The sequence below is a fragment of the Salmo salar genome, chromosome ssa19 (genome assembly GCF_905237065.1).
Source record: "Salmo salar chromosome ssa19, Ssal_v3.1, whole genome shotgun sequence".
NCBI classification, from domain to species: Eukaryota; Metazoa; Chordata; class Actinopteri; order Salmoniformes; family Salmonidae; genus Salmo; species Salmo salar.
The window spans coordinates 12,816,075-12,843,400 of NC_059460.1; the positions used below are offsets into that span (position 1 = coordinate 12,816,075).

Here is a 27,326-nt window from a genome sequence, read left to right on the forward strand (position 1 = left end):
AAGATATAGCACACCATTGAAAACACGTGGCTGTTCGAATAGTATGTCTTCATCAGTGAGTAGGCTGCAAAGTGGCAGTTATGGTCGCCCAAGCTGTAAAATGCGAAGATGGCATAAATACAGTAGTTATTGCCCCAATAAACACACAGTATATAAGCAGCTATTTTCTGGGGGGTTTCCATAACAAGGATCCAGGGAGAGCTGAATGTATGTTATTGTAATCTCTTCCAACACTATTTGGATGAAGTGCCACTAGAGATCCTGACATTTAGAGAGCAATACTCATTCATGAAGATGACAAAACTCGAAAAAGAAAAACAACAACAACCTGTTTCTTTACGTACATTGCCATTGTGCCATTGTCATAGACCAGGTACATTATCCTCACAGCATACACACTGATGGAACAACAGGGAGAACACATCATAGGACATCAGATAAGCCCTCCAACTAAACAAACAATGCTAAAGTTAAAACTTCAAGTAACCTAAACTTTAAGAGAAACTAAGAAAGAAAGAGATCCTCAGCAGGAGGTGAGGTTTGGATTTTCCAGGTTATGGATGAACTGTCTAGTATCTGACAAGACCCACTTTATAAACTTTGAACACAGGCTCTCAGGTAGTCGTCGATAGCTGTTAATATTTAATTCACCCTCCCTCCCCCACAATGCATTTCACTGAAACAAATCTTTACCGGATTGAATTCAAGATAAATAGCATTCAAATTTCACTGGGGCTTATAGCATTCTCCATTATTAGCCTTTCCCAAGGTATTTAAAGCTCTTTGCATCAGTTGTGCTTGGAAAAACGATTTACTACTGTTTGTGTCCTTAAAGTACATACACACTTTTTTTTTTATTATTGCAGCTTATTCACTGTTGAATTTTCAACTGAGGAACAAGCAATGATCAACACAGTTGTCTCAACTTATTTCTTAAACTTTTATTCACTTAAATTTGTCCAGTGTTAAAGCAACAAGAAAACATTTAGAATGTCCTTTTGTGGGATCTTATTACACTATGGTATACTGTAGATGTTAACCAATATTCTTTGATGCCAGCACGTTGCCAATACTGAGGAAACTCAAACTGCGCAACCAAAAGAGAAAAATAAACCAGTGAAAGAAAATAAATAACAAAAACAAAAGCTGAACAAGTCCAAAACATTTCTTCTGCTTTTTCATTTTCATCTGGAGTAGATACAGTAACAAGTTGCATTTTAACACTGTTCGGCAAATAGTACAAAATAATTATTACATTTATTTTTTGCTCTGTCAAGAAAATAAATTGTAAATACACTGATGATTCTCTAAGCACTTTGTCAGCTCAAGTGAACACTAAGCTCTTTGACCAAGGTCTCAGGTAATGCAGATGTCTACAGGTCAAATAAGTACACAGGTAGTCTGGCTATCTTTTGGAGAAGGAGGATATGGGGCTATTACACATGTGCGTCACTAACACCGGACAAAAAAATCTTTCAACCGACAAGGGTTACAGAGTAACGTTCACAAAAGCACAGGTCAGTGGACAGAGGGGCTGGGTGGGACTGAGGGAAGGGGACAGGTGAGGAATATAGGGAGAGAGATATAGAGAAGGATGGCGTGGGAGACAGAGAGAGAGAGGGAGACAGAGAAAGAACAGAAAAGGAAAAAGAGAGAGAGAGACAGAGAGAATTGTATTTATTTAACCTTTATTTAACTAGGCAAGTCAGTTAAGAACAAATTCTTATTTACAATGACGGCTTACACCGGCCAAACCCGGACGATGCTGGGCCAATTGTGCGCCGCCCTTTGGGACTCCCAATCACGTCCGGTTGTGATACAGCCTGGTGTCTGTAGTGACGCCTCTAGCGCTAAGATGCAGTGCTTTAGACCGCTGCGCCACTCGGGAGCCCAACAGAAAGAGAGCGAGACAGAGAGAAAGAGAGAGGGCGACAGAGAGATGAGAATAAGAGAGAGAGAGAGAGAGAGAGAGAGAGAGAGAGAGAGAGAGAGAGAGAGAGAGAGAGAGAGAGAGAGAGAGAGAGAGAGAGAGAGAGAGAGAGAGAGAGAGAGAGACAGACAGACAGACCGAGAGAGAGACGTGGGCAAGATTTTTGATGCAGGTCAAAATGTGGCAGTCCGGATGGATTTCCTTATATCCACAATGCACTGACAGCAAAGATTGCTTACATTTCCTTTTTTATTTTCCCTCTGCCTCAATTTCTCTATTTAGGTTTTATTTTTCAAACAGCCTGTCTGTCCACCCTTCAGCAGCGGTAGGGACAGTTCTATGGAGTTCTTCGTCAGTCAGTCAGTCAGTCAGTCAGTCAGTTCAGCCCAGAAGCAGTTCAGTCCAGCCAGCACCAAACCCCAAAGCGCCCTAAGACAGGGGCAGCTAGCAGCTGCTGGCCTTGCTAGCTAGAGCTTGCTGTCGCTTATTGGTCGCAGCTGCCATTGCCGTGGCGATAAGAGAGGAAGTGAACAAAGTGTCTGTCATCTCCAGTCCCTCCTTTTGACAGTTAGGGGGAAAAGTCTCTGGTATGGCTTAGGTCACTGATGTCTGTTGTTTGACTTTTTATGAAGCAAATGCTCAAGTTAAACTCTTTTTAAATATCTGGTATTTATTTTTCTTTATTGATTTCATTTTTTTAAACTCTCATTTCTATATATACTTTTATTTTTTTACTCAAATTAAAGTTTTGCTTTCATTCTGGCACATTCCCTTATAGACAGCGTGTGTCCTTGCTGTGACTGGTGGACAGCTAGTACAGTACAGTATAGTACATTATAGTACAGTACAGTATAGTAGACTAAGCTCATGGTCGTTGTAGTTCTGGTTGTTGTTGTAGAGAAGTTGGTAATTGGGTAGTTCGCTCCACCAGTTCAGTGTAGACAGTGTAGGCCTCTGGTTCTCAGAGCAGGGTGGGCCTGTAGGAGGCCTCTCTGAGCAGCGTCGAGCCCAGCAGGAGCAGCAGCAAGGTGGAGAGTGGTGTAGACGAGAGGGCGGCTTGGCCCGAGTCGGGCCCACCACAGCCCCCCAGCTCCGACTCACAGCGGGGCTTCTCACACAGCAGGCCCGTGAATGCTGCGGTACACTGGCACCGCAGGTTGTTCAGACACACACCGCCGTTCTGGCAGCGCAGGAGCTCGTTGTCACACACTCGGGCTGAGAGAGAGATGGAGAGATATGTGAGACACATACACACACCTGGAATAGAGTACTGTGCACTGCTCACTACCCTGACTGTTATGTTGATTTACAAATCGCACTGTTATCTGAGCTGATCTCCACTCTAGTGAGCGCAATAAGAAAGGATTATCAACGAGGGGCTATGCTTTCTATGAAACATAATGAACGACGTGGAAGGCGTGTTCCATGAAGAACTAACGGAGTAGAACTGACCTTCCACAGAGTTTTGTTATTTTCCAGAGAACGCATAGAGCCCCACGTTGATGATCTCTTTCATACCATGGCTATAATTTGACACATTTGCCGCTAGAAATGTGTTCATTTACCTGTAAAAATGTGTTCAACATCCACTGAAGTAGCTAGCAAGTTTACTTAGCATTAAGTTGAATTCAGCATTTTAGCTACTTTGCAGATCAATCATGACTATGATAGTAACGCATCACATGCAGCATAACCAGTGCAGTAATAAAAAAGAATGTCAGTAATTTATACTGGTTACTATAAAACAACAACAAAAAACAAATAAAAATAACATAAATCTTTTAAAATCAATTTCCAACCATCTGATTCCCACAATATTGACGACAGGATATGAATGGTAGAAGACTATAATATTTTATTACCAAACATTTTTGATCAGACATTTATTCTGACCATACTGTTGTGGTACATTTGTCACCCTGCCAGCTGTTGCATTGCAGTAAGGTAACAGTTTCATTTCCAACATGATTTTGTCAAATAAGTTCTACAGTTCATGTCAACTCCAGTTGTAGTGAATAAAACTTTTGTTGTTGTATTGATCAAAATGAAGGGCTGGTCTTTCAGCACTATCTATGAAATTCTTGCATGAATCATTTTCTTCTTCCAACTGCATTCTGTAATAGATAAAGAAACGAAAATAAACGAAAAGTATTTGTAACATTTGTACTCACTATGCAAAATAGAAATTATTTATTACGATTCTGGTTTATAAGCCCACTTCTATAGACAATTCATATATTTTTTGCATAACGCACTTGATCATTGCGTCTTTCTCAAATGTTCCTCTCCAACCTGAATGTGTTCCTTTTATCATTCCCATTACATTAATTACCAAAATTACCATTTGTCATGCTTCATTTTGCAGTGATATACTAGGAACCCACTGAAGGGTCTATACCACGTGATGAATAGTAGCTCGGGCACAAAGTTTCTCCACAGCCCGTGGGCATTTCCAAAACACTGAACTGACTTTATATGAGTTGAGTTGAGAGTTAGGTGGGAATGGGTATATTTAGAGACGGGGACACCAAGGCCAGTCTATTCCCATTGGAGCTTAGCTGTCAAGCAAGCTGCAGGCAAACAAACCAACAATCCCAACCCAGCACATAACTAACAAACCAACCGATGGAGAGAGACAAATAAACAGTGCTAAACAAGCAGGCTAGGGCCAGACCACCTCAATGCAGCACAACAAGAGAGAGCTGGAGCTCATTTTGCCCTTTCATGAAAGGGGAAAACAATGTGACAGTTGAATGTTCCCCCCCCTGAAATATTTTGAAAAGCAAATATTACAAGAATAACTGACACTGACCCTTTCTCACACTTATTTTTCATATCCACAGCTGCAGGTATGAACTTCTGTTTTTTTAAACATCTTTAAAGGCTATATTTTATTTAGAAATTGTCTGTTCAACCCAACAGGGTTTGATGGACCGGTACACTGTCAAAAGACTACAAGTCCCAGACTCCAATCATGGGTTTGTGTTCATCATCCAGCATGCCCAATACAATTTTTTCCTCTACAATGCTAATTCATCTTTTCCCTGTAAACTATCAAGCAACTGTTTACTATCATGGACGTAAAAAAAATAAAACACCTGTGGCGTCAAGACTGTTAATGCAATGTTACCAAGGCAATCATCATATGGACGGCTTGATATTAACAGACAATTTGACACATGACAATGACATCACTGATTCATTTATGAGTCAGGTATCTTTTGTTTTATCCTCTTCACTGTCTGGTTCAGCAAATACTATCAGGGAAATGAGCAGGCAGGCAGACCAACTTGGTAATGGGGTGTGTGTTCCCCTCAAGATTGCATTGAGAGTAATCAAGTGAATTAATTAAAAATAGGTTTTACCCCTAGGGTCCCTGAAGTAATCCTGACATGGACAAGACTCTATTAATTAAACATCAACCTTTCGTTTTGTCCATACATTTTTATCTCCAATTGCCCTTTGCAAAAATATGATTATTTTGCAAGAGGGGCCTTATTGGTTTTGCCCTGACAAAGGATGGTGTGCGCATATTAATTCTCTATCTACTGGTAATGCATTCTAATGAGACTTGTAGGTCCCTAGAAATATGTTATTCCTAACACATAGATAAATCTTCTTACTGATACTCTAATAATACAACAGGGTTTGAATTAAGGGCCAGAAATGCAGTGGAAGGAAAAGAGCAGCCATTAACCACTGAACCACTTAACACTGACAGATCAATACCAAAGTGTTACCAGAGAGTTGGTAGAAGAGGAGAGCAGTAATGGTGACAGTTAAATGAAGTGATGGTAAACTTGGACAGAGTTCTAAAGACTACATTAGTCAGACTAAAAGAGGTGGGATAGATTCTGCTTTCTGTTTTGAGAGGCCTGACCTGAAAATAATTCATTCTAGCTGGAGGAAGTTACTTTTTTTAGTTTCTCTATCCCTGTCTTCCTGGGGAAGGCTACTCTCTTCTCTCTCTCTCTTATTGTCTCTCTTCTCTCTCTCTTTTCCCTCTCTCTCTGTCTGTCTCTCTCCTACGCCTCTCCCTCCCTCCTCTGTCTCCCTGTCCCCTCATGCCCTACCAGGGTGCTGAGCCCAGGAGATGTTGCCTTCCTACCTGTGATTTATTACCCCTGGGAGAGCTCCTGGTCCACCTTGGACACACATCTCTTTGTGTCTCTGTTACCTTCATATTGGCCCACTGCTCAGAGCACAGGCTTAGGGGTTGGAGCTGAGCTACACTAAGTATGGATACAGTTGTTCCAATAACTCTATCAGTGGCTATACAAAATGAGGGAGGACGATTATTTTCTTAATGAGCATGGCCTTATTTCTATTTCGGTCATTCATATTCCATTCATCCAGCTTAATGTAACATTGAGAAGTTTTAGCCAGCAGGATACCACCCTGCATCCCACTGCTGGCTTGCCTCTGAAGGAAAGCAGGGTTGATCCTGGTCGATCCCTGGATCGGAGACCAGATGCTGCTGGAAGTGGTGTTGGAGAGCAAGTAGGAGGCACTCTTTCCTCTCGTCTAAAAAAATAGATTGGGGACATTGCCCTGTGTAGGGTGAGATCTTTTGGATGGGACGTTAAACGGATGACCTGACTCTCTGTGGTCACTAAAGATCCCATGGCACTTATAGTACGAGTAGGGGTGTTAAACCCGGTATCGTGGCTAAATTCCCAATCTGGCCCTCATACCATCATGGCCATCTAATCATCCCCAGCTTCCAATTGATTCATTCACCCCCCTTTCTCTCCCCTGCAACTATTCCCCAGGTCGTTGCTGTAAATGAGAATGTGTTCTCAGTCAACTTACTTGGTAAAATAAGGATTAAACAAATAAAATAGGCTACTAAATGATACTAACATTTTCCCTTTACAAATTCATGCATGTTTATCCCTGTTTGCGTCCGTTTAAGAACGTTTTTCAACAGAATAGGCGGAATGAATACACCCCTGATCACACGCAAACACAGTTCACTTTCATAGCAGCAACATACAAGCAGCATGATCACTTTGATTGTTGTAGCAATAATTCCTTCTCGTGCCTTCGTGCTCTCCTCCTCTAACCATTTCCCTTCACTTTTGGACTTCAGTGCACAACACATCAGCTGTCTATGATCAGACGAAAAACATTTCCAAGCCAAACCTTCATATCATAACTGCTCACCGCTACACACAGCCTACATCATTGTCACCATTATTAGCTAACATCATAGTCAACATAGCTACTAGAAGTAACGTGTTAGTAAACCTGCTACAATCATGCAGTACAGTGTACAGTCAGAAAGCAGTTTAGCAGTTACACCGAGGGCCCCGGTGGCAATAAATTAATAAAACCAAAAGCTTACCTTGACTTGGAAGATTTCCCATGTTGGATAGCCATAGCCAGCTAGCTAACATAGCATACTTCTCTGTTTGAGCCGGGTGTTTGAGTAGGCTAAACTAGCTAGCTGCATTCGCTAGCTTAGTGAAAGTGAAAAAATATATACAACGAAATATAGCTATCTCTCTCTCTCTCTTGCTTCTTCTTCAAGAAATCAATTTGTTCAAAATTGTTCAACTATTGTATTTTTCTTTCTTTAAGTCAACTACTCACCACATTATATGCACTGCAGTGCTAGCTAGCTGTAGTTTATGCTTACAGTATTAGATTAATTCATGATCCTTTAATTGGGTGGACAACATGTCAGTTCGTGCTGCAAGACCTCTGATAGGTTTGAGAACGTCCTCTGGAAGTTGTCATAATTACTGTCTAAGTCTATGGAAGTGGTTGAGAACCATGAGCCTCCTAGGTTTAGTATATATGTCAATTTACCCAGAGGACGGAAACTAGCTGTCCTCCGGCTACACCATAGTCCTTCCCTACACTGTGCTTTCAAATCAAATCAAATCAAATAACTTTTTATTCGTCACATACACGTGTTTAGCAGATGTTATTGCGGGTGTAGTGAAATGCTTGTAAAAAAATGTTTTCCCTAGGGGCTAGAAGCACGGCTGCCCTCTCTATCGGTGCCATTTTCCTTACACGCTTTTGAGGTAGGCCTTCATTGCAAAACATTGTGTTTTAATCAATTATTTGGTGACGTGAATATATTTAGTATAGTTTTATCTAAAAATGTTAGTGTTTTTTATGTTTCACAATTTTTCTTTTTATGAAATTCTACGAAGAGGATGGTCCTCGCCTTCCTCCTCTGAGGAGCCTCCACTGAGATCTATATTCATCTAGGAGTCTTTTCAGCCTGAGGATTAGTATGACAAAATAATTCAAGCAAACTGTGGTCAAGGACAAGGCGGAGTTGAAATTAGCATCTGAAAATAGTCAACACCACACTAAATAATGGGTTCTAAACTGAAGAGACAGTTGAGGAGGAACAGGTAAACTAAAACTGAAGAGACAGTCGAGGAGGAACAGGTAAACTATAACTGAAGAGACAGTCGAGGAGGAACAGGTAAACTAAAACTGAAGAGACAGTCGAGGAGGAACAGGTAAACTAAAACTGAAGAGACAGTCGAGGAGGAACAGGTAAACTAAAACTGAAGAGACAGTCGAGGAGGAACAGGTAAACTATAACTGAAGAGACAGTCGAGGAGGAACAGGTAAACTATAACTGAAGAGACAGTCGAGGAGGAACAGGTAAACTAAAACTGAAGAGACAGTCGAGGAGGAACAGGTAAACTATAACTGAAGAGACAGTCGAGGGGGAACAGGTAAACTAAAACTGATGAGACAGTCGAGGAGGAACAGGTAAACTAAAACTGAAGAGACAGTCGAGGAGGAACAGGTAAACTATAACTGAAGAGACAGTCGAGGAGGAACAGGTAAACTAAAACTGAAGAGACAGTCGAGGAGGAACAGGTAAACTAAAACTGAAGAGACAGTCGAGGGGGAACAGGTAAACTAAAACTGAAGAGACAGTCGAGGAGGAACAGGTAAACTAAAACTGAAGAGACAGTCGAGGAGGAACAGGTAAACTAAAACTGAAGAGACAGTCGAGGGGGAACAGGTAAACTAAAACTGAAGAGACAGTCGAGGATGAACAGGTAAACTAAAACTGAAGAGACAGTCGAGGAGGAACAGATAAACTATAACTGAAGAGACAGTCGAGGGGGAACAGGTAAACTATAACTGAAGAGACAGTCGAGGGGGAACAGGCAGGGGCGAAAATCTGATATCCACTTTGGAGGGGACAATTACATGAAATTTTCTCAAGAGCAATTCCTGAGGGGGACACCAAAAGTAGTGCTGTAACACATAGCCTACATTGTAATATGGTAAATGTATATTGAGGAACCAATGAAATAAGGTGTTTGCTGTACTCCTAACTACCGGTACCCAAAACTACACAACTAATCACAACAGCAATACCATTGCCTTTAACAAATCTTAGTTCAGTCACCAGTTTAAGTTGAGAGTGGGGGTATCCATGGCATTTTCCAATTATGTTCCTATTTTACAAGTCAAAAAAATTGAGAACCTTTCATAATGTTGCCAAACAAAGACTCAACAAACTTACCTGAGACTCCCTGTCTCTGCCAGTCTGTCCCTGCATATCTGTCCCCAACTCTGCTGTCTGTGTGCCATCTGTTGCCTGCTCTGCCTAATGACATCATTGTGAAACATTTCCATTAGAATTTCATTTCTTTCTTATGAACATTTTATCAACTAGTCTTTGAGATATTAGGCTACTAGGGTTCTTACTATGCGTTTTGGTGTATTGAAAAATACTCTGATGTCCGTCTTTTATTTTTCTGCCATTTTTCTACCTGGCTGGCTACACACACAGTGTGTAGGTTATTTACAGTAGGAGATGGGCTTCTATCATCTTCAATCATTCTATATGGGCTTCGATCTAAAAGGTAGCTAGCAAATGTGAAACGGATTAAAATGACAAGAGTTGACAGCTGTATGAGTTTACCATTTACACAACATATGCTGCAACCTTTTGTAATTTTAATAGTTTGTTTCATATTGGCTGGCTTCCAACAATAGCTGAATTTGCAAAGCTAGCGAGCACCAATTCAGTTTCAGTGGTGTTTGCTATAATCTTTGCTACCCGGGTTAAATAAAGGTGAAATTAAATAAATAAAAGTTCCCTTGCGACAATTTAGCTTTTGTAACGAGACCGTTAAATATATTTAAGACAATGGTAGATGAGAGTGTAGTTCTGTTCAGTTTGGACTTCAGTTTATCGCTAACCTTATCACAGGGACTTTGAAGCACTAACTTACATCATCTGCATGCTGATTCCATCTTTGACGACGCCACATAAATGGAATAGGTACTAGCTAGCTTAATAGTTAATATTTGCGCGCTAGCTCTGCATATTCAGCTAGTGTGTGTGTGCGCGATTGACTGGATGAACCTCACGGCAGTTACGTAGCAAGCTAAGGAACTGGCAGTGGATCAAACCATTGTGAGGCAAAGGGCGGGGGGGTCGCAATCATTTGAAACTTAAAAACGCGCTATTAAGTGTCTATAATCAGCACAATTGCTTTCATTGTGTATTATTAATATTATTTAAATTACATAGTTATGATTCAGTGATATATTGGGGGGACAAATCATATTTTTCCCAGGATGGGGGGGTCGTGTCCCCCCCGTCCCCCCCGGGATTTCCGCCCCTGGGAACAGGTAAACTATAACTGAAGAGACATTCGAGGAGGAACAGGTAAACTATAACTGAAGAGACAGTCGAGGGGGAACAGGTAAACTATAACTGAAGAGACAGTCGAGGAGGAACAGGTAAACTATAACTGAAGAGACAGTCGAGGGGGAACAGGTAAACTATAACTGAAGAGACAGTCGAGGGGGAACAGGTAAACTATAACTGAAGAGACAGTCGAGGAGGAACAGGTAAACTAAAACTGATGAGACAGTCGAGGAGGAACAGGTAAACTAAAACTGAAGAGACAGTCGAGGAGGAACAGGTAAACTAAAACTGATGAGACAGTCGAGGAGGAACAGGTAAACTAAAACTGAAGAGACAGTCGAGGAGGAACAGGTAAACTATAACTGAAGAGACAGTCGAGGAGGAACAGGTAAACTAAAACTGAAGAGACAGTCGAGGAGGAACAGGTAAACTATAACTGAAGAGACAGTCGAGGAGGAACAGGTAAACTATAACTGAAGAGACAGTCGAGGGGGAACAGGTAAACTAAAACTGATGAGACAGTCGAGGAGGAACAGGTAAACTAAAACTGAAGAGACAGTCGAGGAGGAACAGGTAAACTATAACTGAAGAGACAGTCGAGGAGGAACAGGTAAACTAAAACTGAAGAGACAGTCGAGGGGGAACAGATAAAGTAAAACTGAAGAGACAGTCGAGGAGGAACAGGTAAACTATAACTGAAGAGACAGTCGAGGAGGAACAGGTAAACTAAAACTGATGAGACAGTCGAGGAGGAACAGGTAAACTAAAACTGAAGAGACAGTCGAGGAGGAACAGGTAAACTAAAACTGAAGAGACAGTCGAGGAGGAACAGGTAAACTATAACTGAAGAGACAGTCGAGGGGGAACAGGTAAACTAAAACTGATGAGACAGTCGAGGAGGAACAGGTAAACTATAACTGAAGAGACAGTCGAGGAGGAACAGGTAAACTAAAACTGAAGAGACAGTCGAGGAGGAACAGGTAAACTAAAACTGATGAGACAGTTGAGGAGGAACAGGTAAACTAAAACTGATGAGACAGTCGAGGGGGAACAGGTAAACTATAACTGAAGAGACAGTCGAGGGGGAACAGATAAAGTAAAACTGAAGAGACAGTTGAGGAGGAACAGGTAAACTATAACTGAAGAGACAGTCGAGGAGGAACAGGTAAACTAAAACTGAAGAGACAGTCGAGGAGGAACAGGTAAACTAAAACTGATGAGACAGTCGAGGAGGAACAGGTAAACTAAAACTGAAGAGACAGTCGAGGAGGAACAGGTAAACTAAAACTGAAGAGACAGTCGAGGAGGAACAGGTAAACTAAAACTGAAGAGACAGTCGAGGAGGAACAGGTAAACTAAAACTGATGAGACAGTCGAGGAGGAACAGGTAAACTAAAACTGAAGAGACAGTCGAGGGGGAACAGATAAAGTAAAACTGAAGAGACAGTCGAGGAGGAACAGGTAAACTAAAACTGATGAGACAGTCGAGGAGGAACAGGTAAACTAAAACTGATGAGACAGTCGAGGAGGAACAGGTAAACTAAAACTGAAGAGACAGTCGAGGAGGAACAGGTAAACTAAAACTGAAGAGACAGTCGAGGGGGAACAGGTAAACTAAAACTGAAGAGACAGTCGAGGAGGAACAGGTAAACTATAACTGAAGAGACAGTCGAGGGGGAACAGGTAAACTAAAACTGATGAGACAGTCGAGGAGGAACAGGTAAACTAAAACTGAAGAGACAGTCGAGGAGGAACAGGTAAACTATAACTGAAGAGACAGTCGAGGAGGAACAGGTAAACTAAAACTGAAGAGACAGTCGAGGAGGAACAGGTAAACTAAAACTGATGAGACAGTTGAGGAGGAACAGGTAAACTAAAACTGATGAGACAGTCGAGGGGGAACAGATAAAGTAAAACTGAAGAGACAGTCGAGGAGGAACAGGTAAACTAAAACTGATGAGACAGTCGAGGAGGAACAGGTAAACAAAAATTGGGACGGGGTGGATGCAATCAACACACACTGTTCCTCCCAATCTCTCACGTTTACCATTCCCTGAGAGTAAACAGACCCTGCGCAGAGAATAAACAGAGATATATAGGGTTTACTTTTGATATGAGGGATAATATTTAGAGAAGGAAACCAATGAGCTAGGTGTGCCTCTGTGGGAACGGGCTCTATTTGGTCAGAGATTAGAGTTTTAATTGCATGCTCCAGTCTGCATACAGATTGAGACTGTCCTATTCATGTACAATTGAGTGATATCTGAGGAGAGCCAGGTATAGACCTACATTGGGTAATGTAGGTAACACTACATTATAATGGGTAATGTAGTTAGATAATGTAGAGCTACATCAAGCTTTTACAGCATTTAAATTGTATAGCTATGTTAAACATACTCAACAAAGTGTACCCCTACTGCATAGTCACTTTACCCCTACCTACAGTACCAGTCAAAAGTTTGGACACAACTACACATTTTTTACTATGTTCTACATTGTGAATAATAGTGAAGACATCAAAACTATGAAATAACACATATGAAATCATGTAGTAACCAAAAAAGTGTTAAACAAATCAAAATATATTTAATATTTTAGATTCTTCAAAGTAGACACCCTTTGCCTTGATAACAGCTTTGCACACTCTTGGCATTCTCTCCAGCTTCACAAGGAATGCTTTTCCAACAGTCTTGAAGGAGTTCCCACATATGCTGAGCACTTGTTGGCTGCTTTTCCTTCACTCTGCGGTCCAACTCATCCCAAAACATCTCAATTGAGTGATTGTGAAGGCCAGGTCATCTGATGCAGCACTCCATCACCTGGACTTGTGTTTTGGGTCATTGTCCTGTTGAAAAACAAATGATAGTCCCACTAAGCACAAACCAGATGGGATGGCTTATCGCTGCAGAATGCTGTGGCAGCCATGCTGGTTAAATGTGCCTTGAATTCTAAATAAAGCACGACAGCATCACTAGCAAAGCGTCTCACAAAGACATGCGGTTGGAACCAAAAATCTCAAATTTGGACTCGTCAGACCAATGGACAGATTTCCACCGGTCTAATGTCCATTGCTCGTGTTTCTTGCCCCAATCAAGTCTCTTCTTATTATTGGTGTCCTTTAGTAGTGGTTTCTTTGCAGCAATTCGACCATGAAGGCCTGATTCACGCAGTCTCCTCTGAACAGTTGATGTTGAGATGTGTCTGTTACTTGAACTCTGTGAAGCATTTATTTGGGTTGCAATCTGAGGTGCAGTTAACTAATTAATTTATCCTCTGCAGCAGAGATAACTCCGGGTCTTCCTTTCCTGTGGCGGTCCTCATGATAGCCAGTTTCATCACCTGTTAATTGAAATGCATTCCAGGTGACTACCTCATGAAGCTGGTTGAGAGAATGCCAAGAGTGTGCAAACTGTCATCAATGCAAAGGGTGGCTACTTTGAAGAATCTTAAATATAAAATGTATTTTGATTTGTTTAACACTTTTTTGGTAACTACAGGATTCCATATGTGTTATTTCATAGTTTTGATGTCTTCACTATTATTCTACAATGTAGAAAATAAAGAAAAAGTACAAATAAAGAAAAACCCTGGAATGAGTAGGTGTGTCCAAACTTTTGACTGGTACTGTACATGTACAAATTACCTAGCCTCACCTGTACCCCTGCACATTGACTCTGTACCAGTATCCCCTGTACATAGCCTCGTTATTGTTATTTTATTGCGTTACTTTTTATTTTTTACTTTAGTTTATTTAGTAAATATTTTCTTAACTCTATTTCTTGAACTGCGTTGTGGATAAGGGCTTGTAAGTAAGCACTTCACGGTAAGGTCTACACCTGTTGTATTCAGCGCATGTGACAAATAAAAATGTATTTAATTTTGATATAACAATTATACATCTCTCCGTTGTTTGTTCATTGCCATGCATGATTGCTCATGTACAGTGTCAAAGACAGTTATCTGAGATTTTACTTCACACTAGCTGTGTATAATTATTGTGCGTAGGCCTAAACCAGTGATGTGTGTCTAGCTAGCGTGCTTTACTGAGTAGGGACAAAGAGCATTCTCACTAAGACAATCTCAGCAATGTAATGCAGCAATGTAATGCAAGTAATACATGTTCTCCACCAAAGTAGCTTGTCTATATTGCCCCCTCTCCTCCTCTCGCTCTGTTTATTCCTCTTCTCCCATTTGGTGCCGACCCATGCTCAAACCTCCCGTCATGCATGTGCGAACGTGGAGTTGTGATGGTGCGGATGCTGCCAGTCACTCTGATAAACTGTATTCATTAACAGTCTGTTTCCATGTGCATCCATGTGTACACAGAATACATCAGTCTAATCTACTCTGACCTTAGAGTGCATCTTCTACTTATCCATCTCCTTTCATCCATTTACACATGGATTGAACCTCACATCTGATATTCAATAAGTGGATAACAATTCGGATCTGTTTAACAATGGAATAATACATGTATCACAGTTCTACATAGCAAAAGTGCCTGTGTTAATTCAATTCAAATAGTGTTAAATTAAACACTCAAAAAGTGTCTGCCCCAGATGGAGTTAGCTGCGGTGGTTTCCCTGCCCAATCAACATGAAGACTGATTTTTGCTCTGGGCAACAAAGGACAGAAGATATGCGGTTCAGCGCCTAGCAAGCGCTGTTGAAAAGATATGCACCAAGCTGGAAGCCATCCACAGGCGAGCAGTGATCTGGCCAATTACTGTCAACTCACCATCTTGAGGATGTTCCAGGTCAGGAGTTGAACCGACCAGTGAGAGGTTGCCCTGGCTGATGACGCCTGTGGATCAGCAATCCCACATCGATTGTATCAGGTACTCTATATTAGTAGAATAGTACAGTAGACTGACCTGTTCAATGCCTTCTCTACTTTTGCCTCTAAATAGAAACTATTGGAACAACATACTGGAATTTGAGCGATAAACAGCATTTTAAACAATGCAATAGCTCACCTCTGGCATTGGCCATCATCATCTGGACATGAGCATTAAACAGACAGTTATGGTGGAGAGAGGGAAAGGGCTGCTCAAACAGCTCGCCAGCCAGTCAATATTAGCTCAGCTGTTGTATGTTTCAGCTCTTTGACGCCACTGAATGACTAAACACAAAGCATCCAAATGCAAAGCGTGGTTGCTTCGCTGACGGACTCAGCGACATCTACCAGTAGAAGCTGAGAGAAAACGGTTTGAGTCTAAACCGCTGCATTTATAGCCTCACAACCTTGAGTCTTAAATCATTGAAAAACTGCTAATTTCTGGTTAGTCAACGTTAGTCAGGGTTAAATCCATAGGCCTACTCCCCGCAAGAGTGGGGACATTCAAAGCTGCACATGCCTGCATAACCAAGCAGTGGCAGCGAAAAAGTAGAAAGTAGAGAATAAGATAAGATGGTAAAAGGGAGAAAAAGAGGGAGAGATAGAAGGAGAGATAGAATAGATAGAGGTAGAGATACAGTAGAGAGATAGCGAGAGGTACAGGTCGGGGTCCGAGCAAAGTTACAAGAGTAGGGGTATGGTTCTACTTACATTTGCAGCCATTGTCCCACAAATATCCCGGCAGACAATCTCGACACTTAGCCCCTGTAGTTCCCTCCTTACATTTACAAAATCCTGTGCCATTACAGCGAACACTGTCTGAGCCATAGGGATTACAACTACAGTCTGTAGAAACAAGACACACAAACACACACATGCTGGAAAACAAGGTGGTGCTTTGGCTTCTTACAGCAGCTACAACCTTTTACCGCCATAGACAGGCTCATTGGGAAACATTTCTAAGCAACATATTACTTAGCTATCACTTACAGAAGAAATGCTACCATTTCAAAAGTAATGAGGTGAAATGAAGATAAAGAGTGACTGAAGGAAATGATACATTAAGCACTGTATGGATCATTTGAGGTGATTCATTATTTTCTAGAACATTTTATGCATTTTAACAAGTCACATTTACGCATAGTGCAATAAGCAAAACCTTATTTAGCTAAATATGGTAGCCATATTTGAAAAATGACATGACATTAAGATTACACATTTTCTGACATGAAAGTTAGAGGGAAACATGACAACAGAGGAGGTGAGACAGAGACAGTGGAGACATACAAAGAGATGTCATAGGAATTACATGAGAAATGTACAAGAAAGGATTTACATAGCTTGGACTTGTCCAGTATGATTCAGCGAATGTTTGAAATGTGACGAAAGTGGGACGGTAACATTGAAATGGGCATTGTTGTACTGTAATATATGTTGTCTCCAGACATTTCAAGTCATTCCAAAACGAAAAAATTCCAATTAGTAATTTGGTTCACACTTAGATTTCATGGGAAACTGATTAACTACAGGGCAAATATGTTTATTGTAAACTGCTTATTTGACTAATACTATAAGTGGATATTGTCTGGGTAGAATAATGTGTGAACAAAACAACCATCATTAACCACACCAAAAATGGCCATGTCTTTACCATTATCAACAGTTAAAGCTCTTTCCAAATCCTGCTTGTGAACATAGAAGCCTTAAAAGGCTCTCCTCTTTCCCATCTGTATGGTAACCTTATAGCTCTACAGCATTTGTAAGATATATCTGAATACTGGTTTGACTGTGATAACACAACTACTGACGCGCTATGAAGGGTAAGGGTAAAGGGTTATACACAGGGCAAGACCGCACTGACTCTGGGTGCGTCCGAAATGGCACTATATTCCCTATAGGGATGACATTAAAAGTAGTGCACTATATAGGAATAGGGTGACATTTGAGACGCACCCTATAAAGGCTACTGATGGAATTGCATTGCTATTCCTGGGCAGGGTTGGGCCTAGCACTTCCACAGTGACATATGCAGTAGTTGCCATTGCCGTCATGCTTATCTGTCATGCTCCGACACCTCTGGGTTTACGCGTGGAGTGTGCGAGTTCATTAGACTCGCCTTCAGGCTGGAAGAGACACCTGGATATGGGGTGGATATAATATTTTCAGTTTTCCAGAGCCAGATCAGAACGTCAGAGGGCGAGGGACAACAGATGTTTATTGGGTGCTATGTGCATGTGTAAGGTGCAGAGTCACTACAAACTACCCAGATGGAAAGGCATAGTGGAACGTATGGTAAAACCTATCTATATACACTATCTATATATACTTTCATATACTTTTTATAGGGTCCGGTGTTCTGCACAATCATGTGACATGCCTGGATTCTAACCTTTAATTTAAAGCTTTACATTCAACTGCCGCCTTTTCTTTTCAATTCAGATGGTTAAGCACCATCCTCAGACAACTGATTTCATTTTTGGTGGAATTCTTATTTCTGGATAAGGCCTAAAATACAGGATAATGTCACATGACTGCGCAAAATACAGGGACCTACTTAAAGAATGTGCATGAAGTTAAACATGTTTAGAACAGATTCCTACGTGTTTCTGGTTATTTGTGAAACATACACTATATATACAAAAGTATGTGGACACTCCTTCAAAGGAGTGGATTTGGCTACTTCAGCCAGACCCGTTGCTGACAGGTGTATACAATTGAGCACACAGCCATGCAATCTCCATAGACAAACATTGGCTTTAGAATGGCCTTACTGAAGAGCTCAGTGATTTTCAACATGGCACCGTCATAGGATGCCACCTTTCCAACAAGTCAGTTCGTCAAATTTCTGCCCAGCTAGAGTTGCCCCGGTCAACTGTAAGTGCTGTTATTGTAAAGTGGAAATGTCTAGGAGCAACATTGGCTCAGCCGCGAAGTGGTAGGCCTCACAAGCTCACAGAACGGGACCGCCGATTGCTGAAGTGCGTAGCGCGTAAATAATTGTCTGTCCTCGGTTGCAACACTTACTACCGAGTTCCAAACTGCCTCTGGAAGCAACGTCAGCCCAAGAACTGTTCGTCGGGAGCTTCATGAAATGGGTTTCCATGGCTGAGCACCCGCACACAAGCCTAAGATCACCATGTGCAAAGCCAAGCGTCGGCTGGAGTGATGTTAAACTCGCTGCCATTGGACTCTGGTACAGTGGAAACGCGTTCTCTGGAGTGATGAATCACGCTTCCCCATTATCCCCAGTGTATTTATTGTCTGTTTGTCTGTTGCCAATTTGTTTTGTTCGTCAAGCCTACCAGCATTTCTCCCCTTGCTCCTGTCTTTTTCTAGTTTTCCCGGTTTTGATCATTCTGCCTGCCCTGACCCTGAGCCTGAGTGCCATTCTGTACCATTGTCACACCACCCTGGATTGTTGACCTCTGCCTGCCCTGAACCCGAGACTGCCTTCCATTCTGTATCCTTTAGATTCTGATCTGGATTACTGACCTCTGCCTGCCCTTGACCTGTCATTTTGCCTGGCCCCTGTTCTAGTAATAAACTTTTGTTACTTCGACACTGTCTGCATCTGGGTCTTCTCCTGAAACGTGATAGGCAGTCCGATGGACTAATCTGGGTTTGGTGGATGCCAGGAGAACGCTACCTGTCCAAATGCATAGTGCCGACTGTAATGTTTGGTGAAGGAGGAATAATGGTCTGGGGCTCTTTTTCATGGTTTGGGCATGGCCCCTTAGTTTCAGTGAAGGAAAATCTTAACGCTACAGTATACATGACATTCTAGACGATTCTGTGCTTCCAACTTTGTGGCAACAGTTTGGGGAAGGCCCTTTCCTGCTTCAGCATGACAATGCCAAAGCGAGAGTTGCACCCCTTCTGAAAAAACCTACACTCGATCCCTCCGATGTCAACAACTACAGACCAGTATCCCTTCTTTCTTTTCTCTCCAAAACTCTTGAACGTGCCGTCCTTGGCCAGCTCTCCTGCTATCTCTTTCAGAATGACCTTCTTGATCCTAATCAGTCAGGTTTCAAGACTGGGCATTCAACTGAGACTGCTCTTCTCTGTGTCACGGAGGCTCTCCGCACTGCTAAAGCTAACTCTCTCTCCTCTGCTCTCATCCTTCTAGACCTATCTGCTGCCTTTGATACTGTGAACCATCAGATCCTCCTCTCCACCCTCTCCGAGTTGGGCATCTCCGGCGCGGCATTGCTATGCAGACGACACACAATTAATCTTCTCCTTTCCCCCTTCTGATAACCAGGTGGCGAATTGCATCTCTGCATGTCTGTCAGACATATCAGTGTGGATGACGGATCACCATCTCAAGCTGAACCTCGGCAAGACGGAGCTGCTCTTCCTCCCGGGGAAGGACTGCCCGTTCCATGATCTCACCATCACGGTTGACAACTCCATTGTGTCCTCCTCCCAGAGTGCTAAGAACCTTGGCGTGATCCTGGACAACACCCTGTCGTTCTCCACTAACATCAAGGCGGTGACCCGATCCTGTAGGTTCATGCTCTACAACATTCGCAGAGTACGACCCTGCCTCACACAGGAAGCGGCGCAGGTCCTAATCCAGGCACATGTCATCACCCGTCTGGATTACTGCAACTCGCTGTTGGCTGGGCTCCCTGCCTGTGCCATTAAACCCCTACAACTCATCCAGAACACCGCAGCCCGTCTGGTGTTCAACCTTCCCAAGTTCTCTCACGTCACCCCGCTCCTCCGCTCTCTCCACTGGCTTCCAGTTGAAGCTCGCATCCGCTACAAGACCATGGTGATTGCCTACGGAGCTGTGAAGGGAACGGCACCTCCATACCTTCAGGCTCTGATCAGGCCCTACACAGGGCACTGCGTTCATCCACCTCTGGCCTGCTGGCCCCCCTACCTCTGAGGAAGCACAGTTCCCGCTCAGCCCAGTCAAAACTGTTCGCTGCTCTGGCACCCCAATGGTGGAACAAGCTCCCTCACGACGCCAGGACAGCGGAGTCAATCACCACCTTCCGGAGACACCTGAAACCCCACCTCTTTAAGGAATACCTAGGATAGGATAAAGTAATCCTTCTACCCCCCCCCCCTTTAAAAGATTTAGATGCACTATTGTAAAGTGGTTGTTCCACTGGATATCATAAGGTGAATGCACCAATTTGTAAGTCGCTCTGGATAAGAGCGTCTGCTAAATGACTTAAATGTAAATGTAAATGTAAATGTAATGCCCCTGTGCACAACGCGAGGTCCATACAGAAATGGTTTGTCGAGATCGGTGTGGAAGAACTTGGCTTGCCTGCACAGTCCTGATCTCAACCCCATCGAACACCTTTGGGATGAATAAGAACGGCGACTGCGAGCCAGGCCTAATCACCCAACATCAGTGCCCGACCTCACTAATGTTCTTGTGGCTTAATGGAAGCAAGTCCCCGCAGCAATGTTCCAACATCTAGTGGAAAGCCTTCCCAGAAGAGTGGAGGCTGCTATAGCAGCAAAGGAGGGACCAACTCCATATTAATGCCCATGAATTTGGAATGAGATGTTCGACAAGCAGGTATCCACATACTTTTGGTCATGTAGTGTACATAACCAGCATTTGGAATAATCATTTATTTTAAAAGAACCGAAATAAAAAACCTCTCATGACGTAGACAGCATCAAAACCATCCTGAGTGTCAAAATCTAATCTGGTAAAATGTATATCAGTTTAGAAAAAGTACAGTTTTTCCATAGCAGTACACATGTATGAGTAATACTCTTTAATGTAAAACCTTGTGATTGTGATGACTAACAGTTAGTTTAATACATAAGCCCTGTGGAGAAGGAAGCGAGTCATATGGACAGAAGCAAGTGAGGAACGACAGGACCCAGACAGCAACAGGAAAAGAGACAGTGAAAAACATGAGGCAGGAGTTTGGAGGTTTGACGCACTAAGGTGAAAGTTGAAGGATGAGGTGAAGGTCATATGTGGTGTAAACGGGGGTCAGCTGGTATAAGCAGTGCTGATGATGACAGACAGTGGTGAGGGAACTGACCTATGCACACATTCTCATCTTCCAGCTCCGCAGAAGCATTTCGGAAGTAGCCCTGCTTGCAATCCTGGCAGTGCTGGCCCCTAGTGTTGTGTTTACAGCTCACGCAAATGACGGAGTTTAGCAGCTCGATGTAGCTGCAGCGGTTGGAGTGTCCGAAGCATTCGCAGTCTTGCAAAGAAGGAAGGGTGGAGAGAGACCAAGGGGCCATGTTGATGTGGGGGTTGGGTTGTGTTGCGCGGGGCATGTGCTACGGCGGGCGGCGGTGGTACTAGTAGCAAGGTAGTGCGAGGAGGCACCATCACATGCGAGGTTAGGATGGAGAGATGGGGGTTGAGATTGAGACAATGTTAGGTTAGGAGGTGGAAAGGGCTACAGTATGACAAGTCTGGCATGGACGGATGCAGCCAGTGGTGTTAGACATCAGTTCACCCTGGGGCGATGAGAAAGCATGTTGTTAGAGGGAGAGCGTAAGAGACGTTCGCTTCAAGCACACCACAATGGAAAGGATGAGGAGGATTCTGATTCTGGAATGGCACAAAAACTGGGTTTCATGGGAACTAGGACACACAGTACAAGACAGGTCAAACGAGATGAGTTGAGTTGGAATGTAATTTTCAACCTGGGCATGGCATACGTGTGTAACTCCACACAGTTTGAAATGTACATCTCGATTAGTTCAGGCTTCATTTATCCTACTGTGTGTTTAATTTGAGATTAGGAGGAGAGGAGCAGGAACCTTTGTAGCGGTAGTGCAATCCACAGGCCATTGTTATTACGTTCACACTGTAATCCTAAACCACAGAGCATGCAACTATGACTTTTAAAGAAAAACATGAATGGAAATACATAACTGTCCTTTCCATAGAGAACCAGATGGAAGAGGAAGAGTTGCTACATGTCCCAGCAACCACTCTGCCACCTGACACCCCTCCCAGCCAATACATACCTTGCAACAAAAAAGCACTTTGCATGAGAAGCAGGTGAATGTATGCAGAGGTGTGACAAGGGGAGCATGTTGTTGTGTGATGTGTAGTGTGTTGTGTAGTATGTTGTAGTATTAGCTCCCAGATTGGGAGTCAGGCTACGCCCTGTGCCTACTGCTTAGTGACACGACGTCAGGCGGGCATGCCAATCAAAGACGGTCACGTCCCAGTGGAGCCTCGTGTGTGACACCTGGCCGGCCCAGATCAGCCTTGGAGCTGGGTTCAATCTGTCTGGTGGAGCGACTGCTGACACCAACTTTCATGCTGGGTCAGATGGGTTTCTTAAGCCTTTGTAGACAGGCAGCTGGACACACAGCCCTCTCTCTGAGCTACAGGCAGTTGGACAGACAGTCCTCTCTGAGCTACAGGGGCTTTGGGGAGGGATTGTGGTTATTAAGTTCTGGATTGAGGTCAGGTCTTTCCGTCGGTCACCACGAAAGGCATAGAGCCTTGGAAATGAAAGACAGCTAGCCTATTCAACTCTATTCAAGAAAAATAATCATGTTCAGGTCTATTTGCTAACAAGCTGCACAAGTTAATTGAAGTTCTCATAACGTTTATGTTATCTACTCCGAAACCTACTCTTAGAAGACCAATTGACCACTCTCCCTGATTGAAAAATATTCTAGAATATTTCTGTGAGGCATTACAATGATATGTTGAAGAGCTTCCTTACTATTTTGTACTTTGAAGAATTGTATTCAATAGCACTTCTAATGATTACACTAGATGTAGAGAGACACAGAAAGATAAACTGTACATGTACCACATATCCATAACGCAAAGCAAACTCCACCCTTTATGGATACAGAGTGCACATTGGTCATAGTTCATGGGGATAGTTGTGGATTAGTACTACAAGGTACTACAGGGGTAGGGTTGGGTTAAGTGGCTAAAGTAGCACATACACAGGTCATTCTAGATTCATACAGTGGGGACATGACTTTTGACAACTGCTGACACAGAGGGGCACTGTATGAATCTGAGAATCTCCTACCTCGCTTGCTGTTTGCAACTTGAACTGAAGGGACAGTTGACAAAGCAACTTGAGAAGCTACTAGACACATTTTTTTTTAAAAGAAGAAAAACAAACAAATAAATAAACAGAAGCATGATATATTTTGTTAAACATGAAATAATAGAATGTTCAGAAGGGTTAAAGAACGGAGAATCATACACATTCCTACTTTTTCACTATCGTACAAAAAAGTTTGAAATGAACATCCAGTGAAGTCTGGCATGAATTATTAAATGAACAATGAGATAGGTGATCCTATATATGTAGTGTTATATTCTGAGATAGCAAATATTAGAGGAATTAATACCAACACAATGTCTTCACTATCATTGCACTGTAAGAAGAAGAAGTTCTAGAATAACATTCTAGGGCTTTGGCGTTGTGTGGTTGCCCTGACAGCTACAGATGCAGTCTGTTGAATCATGTTGCATGGAATCTACTCAAGTTTACCATTTGGAAGAGACAAGAGGTAAAATAAGTTATCAGTCATATACTGTCATTAGTATCCAAACTGTGTGAGAGAGTCCAACAACACCATGCTATCGTAGTCACAATGTAGATGAACAGCAGTGTTCTGTTCTGGTATTACATTCTCCTGACGGACAAACACCACACATCCTCTAGGAAAGCCCAGTGGGATAATTTCCCATAGGTTTGTTCATCGAGGCATTCGGTCAAGGCTCACTGGCGCGGCACACAACAATCCCACAATCCCACTGCTGCCCGCATCTCTTCCCCATCAGATAACAAGCAAACAAACTGGAGGTGAAGTAATGGTCAACCCTGACTGAGCCCCTCTCACATGCTCTCCCATGTTCTCGCCAGACATAAACTTATGACATAAACACTATACCTTCTATATCAGGGATACTCAACTCTTAGCCCTACGAGGTCTGGAGCCTGCTGTTTTTCTGTTCTACCTAATAATTAATTGCACACACCTGGTGTCCCAGGTCTAAATCAGTCCCTGATTAGAGGGGAACGATGAAAAAATGCAGTGAAACTGGCTTCAAGATCCAGAGTTGAGTTTGAGGGCTCTACATCTTTACATCCGCTTGGCTAGTGCTCTGTATGGAAATACATGGGCAGTTTGTTTGCTAAACGGTTGCCACAGCCACAGCACATCAGCACAATGGATCAACTTGAGATTGCCTGAAATCAATCTACATAAACCGCTCTATGAAATCGCCCTATTTTCTTCCGCCGAGCTCAGATAGGATTCTAGAATCCCTAGAAGCGCCACGCCTAATTAAAACAAAGGGGATAATCTAAGGATATTGAAATGGAATGGAAGAGCGAGAGAGAGAGAGAGAGAGAAAGACAGAATGCCTATCGTCATCCTGCTCCTGTGGAGCGATTCCACATCTCGGGGCTCAAGGAGAGGAGGGGAGGAGAGGCGGATATTGTAACAGCAGTTTGTTGCATCTAATGCAAGTGTCTGCTGACTACGCCAGGAATCAAACTTGCCCATTTCAAAGGTGCCTTTTTTTCAAGTTTACAAAATCTAAATCACTAAGGGTTTTGACACAGATTAACAGAAAAAGCTCCCTCCTGGTGGATCTGGTCTCAACTGTCACAGCTAGTACAGTCACTGTTTAACTACTGTATATATGAGGTAGATCTGTAAAGAGATATGTTTAATCTTAGTTGGAGGTATAGCCTACCTTGGTTTCGGTTAGCAACACCTAGGGATGAGACATTCTGCCGAACTGCATGCAATTGGGAGAAACCATAAATGATTAGGTGCACTGGCTATAGTGGACATCAGATGCACTAACAGTTGAGGTTCTGCTAAGAGTTGACTGGTGGGACATATGTAGACAACAGAATGACCATCAAGCCTATACGGGGACAAGCAGTAGTTGCATCCCAACACCAGATGTTGTCCCAGGGACATTGTATGTAATTGTGTAGTTTCATGGCTCACTTGAGTGTGTGCATCGATGGCAATGATGAATAAACATAACATAAAGAAAATCAAACAACAACAACTTGAGATTCTCTCTGATATGTAGTGGGATCATAACTTATGCAAACATGGTGGCTGGCTTAACTATGTACACTCTTAGAAAAAAGGGTTCCAAAAGGTTCTTTGAGGAGGGATAGGGTTCTACCAGGAACTGTTTTCATCGGAAGAACACTTTTTTTTGAAGACATGGGTTTTTTGTAAGGTAAAGAGTTCTACCTAGAACCTTTTCCATCTGAATACCTGTTTTTGGAGAAAGGGTTCTTTGATGATTGTTTGGAGGGCCAGAAGGGAACCATTCTGAATCTGAATAAGCTTTTTTATTGTATTTTGTGGTACTATTAAAGTGCCTCAGCTTGAGTGTTTATCTCAGTGTTTCAACTTTAACATCAGGAGTTTGAGAAACCTGATAAGATTACAATAATAGGTGTGAGAATATTTGTGCACGTATCTGGTATTCCCTTAATCATTTTACATATACAGCCTCATCAGAAAGTATTCATACCCCTTGACTTATTCCAGATTTTGTTGTGTTACAGTCTGAATTAAAATGAAATGTTTTTTTCTCTCACTCATCTACACACAATACCCCATAATGTTAAAGTGAAAATATGTTTTCAGACATTTTTGCAAATATATTGAAAATAAAATACAGAAATATATAATTTTCATAAGTATTGACACCTTTGGCAGCGATTACAGCTGTGCGTCTTTCTCGGTAAGCTTTGCAGACCTGGATTGCACAATATTTGCACAATATTCTACTTCAAATTCTTCAAGCTCTGTCAAGTTGGTTGTTGATAATTTCTAAACAGCCATAATCAAGACTTGCCGTAGATTTTCAAGCCGATTTAAGTAAAAACTGTTACTAGGCCACTCAGGAACATTCACTGTCATCTTGGTAAGCAACTCCAGTGTATATTTGGCCTTGTGTTTAGGTTAATGTCCTGTTGAAAGGTGAATTTGTCTCCCAGTATCTTTTGGAAAGCAGACTGAACCAGGTTTTCTTCTAGGATTTTGCCTGTGCTTAGCTCTATTCTATATCCTAAAAAACTCCCTAGTCGTTGCCGATGACAAGCATACCCATAACATGATACAGCCCCCACCATGCTTGAAAATATGAAGAGTGGTACTCAGTGATGTGTTGTTGGACTTGCCCTAAATAACGCGTTGTATTCAAGACATAAAGTTAATTTCTTTGCCACATTTTTTTCAGTTTTACTTTAGTGCATTATTGAAAACAGGATGCAAGTTTTGGAATATTTTTATTCTGTACATGCTTCTTTCTTTTCACTCTGTCATTTAGGTTTATATTATGGAATAACAACAATGTTACTGATCCATTCTCAGTTTTCTCCTATCATGGCCATTACATTTCTTTTACATTTTCTATTGAAGTTTTCTTTAACTAGGCAAGTCATTTAAGAACAAATTCTTATTTACAATGATGGCCTACCGGGGAACAGTGGGTTAACTGCCTTGTTCAGGGGCAGATCAACAGATTTTTACCTTGCCATCTCGGGAATTCGATCCAGCAACGTGCTAACCACTAGGCTACCTACCACCCCAAAACTCTGTAACTGTTTTAAAGTCACCATTGGCCTCATGATGAAATCCCTGAGCAGTTTCTTTCCTCTCCAGAGGAGAGGATGCCTGTAGGATGCCTGTAGTGACTGGATGTATTGATACACCATCCAAAGTGTAATTAATAGCTTCACCCTGCTCAAAGGGATATTAAATGTCTGTTTTATTTTTTTACCCATCTACCAATAGGTGCCCTTCTTTGCGAGGACTTGGAAAACCTCCCCGGTCTTTGTGGTTGAATCTGTGTTTGAAATTCACTGCTCGACTGAAGGACTTTATAGATAATCTTATGTGTGGGGTACAGAAATGAGGTAGTCATTAAACAATTATGTT

General features: G+C 42.3%; 1 protein-coding gene across 6 annotated transcripts in view; it reads right to left on the reverse strand.

Annotated features, from left to right (window-relative positions):
- Nucleotides 1-1,989: 1,989 nt before the first annotated feature.
- Nucleotides 1,990-27,326, reverse strand: part of ntng1a (netrin g1a) — a 149,029-nt gene continuing 123,692 nt past the window's right edge. For 2 of the 6 annotated variants that reach the window (XM_045702102.1, XM_014157315.2), the window contains exons 6-9: nucleotides 21,443-21,610; nucleotides 16,128-16,262; nucleotides 15,318-15,383; nucleotides 1,990-3,145 (exon numbers count right to left, since the gene is read on the reverse strand). In XM_045702102.1, the coding sequence (XP_045558058.1) occupies nucleotides 2,892-3,145; nucleotides 15,318-15,383; nucleotides 16,128-16,262; nucleotides 21,443-21,610 (623 nt within the window). In that variant the 3' untranslated portion in view covers nucleotides 1,990-2,891. Of the gene's footprint in view, nucleotides 3,146-15,317; nucleotides 15,384-16,127; nucleotides 16,263-21,442; nucleotides 21,611-25,107; nucleotides 25,153-27,326 lie in introns of all 6 variants that reach the window. The other 4 variants (XM_014157321.2, XM_045702103.1, XM_014157325.2 and 1 more) reach the window with 4 other exon arrangements.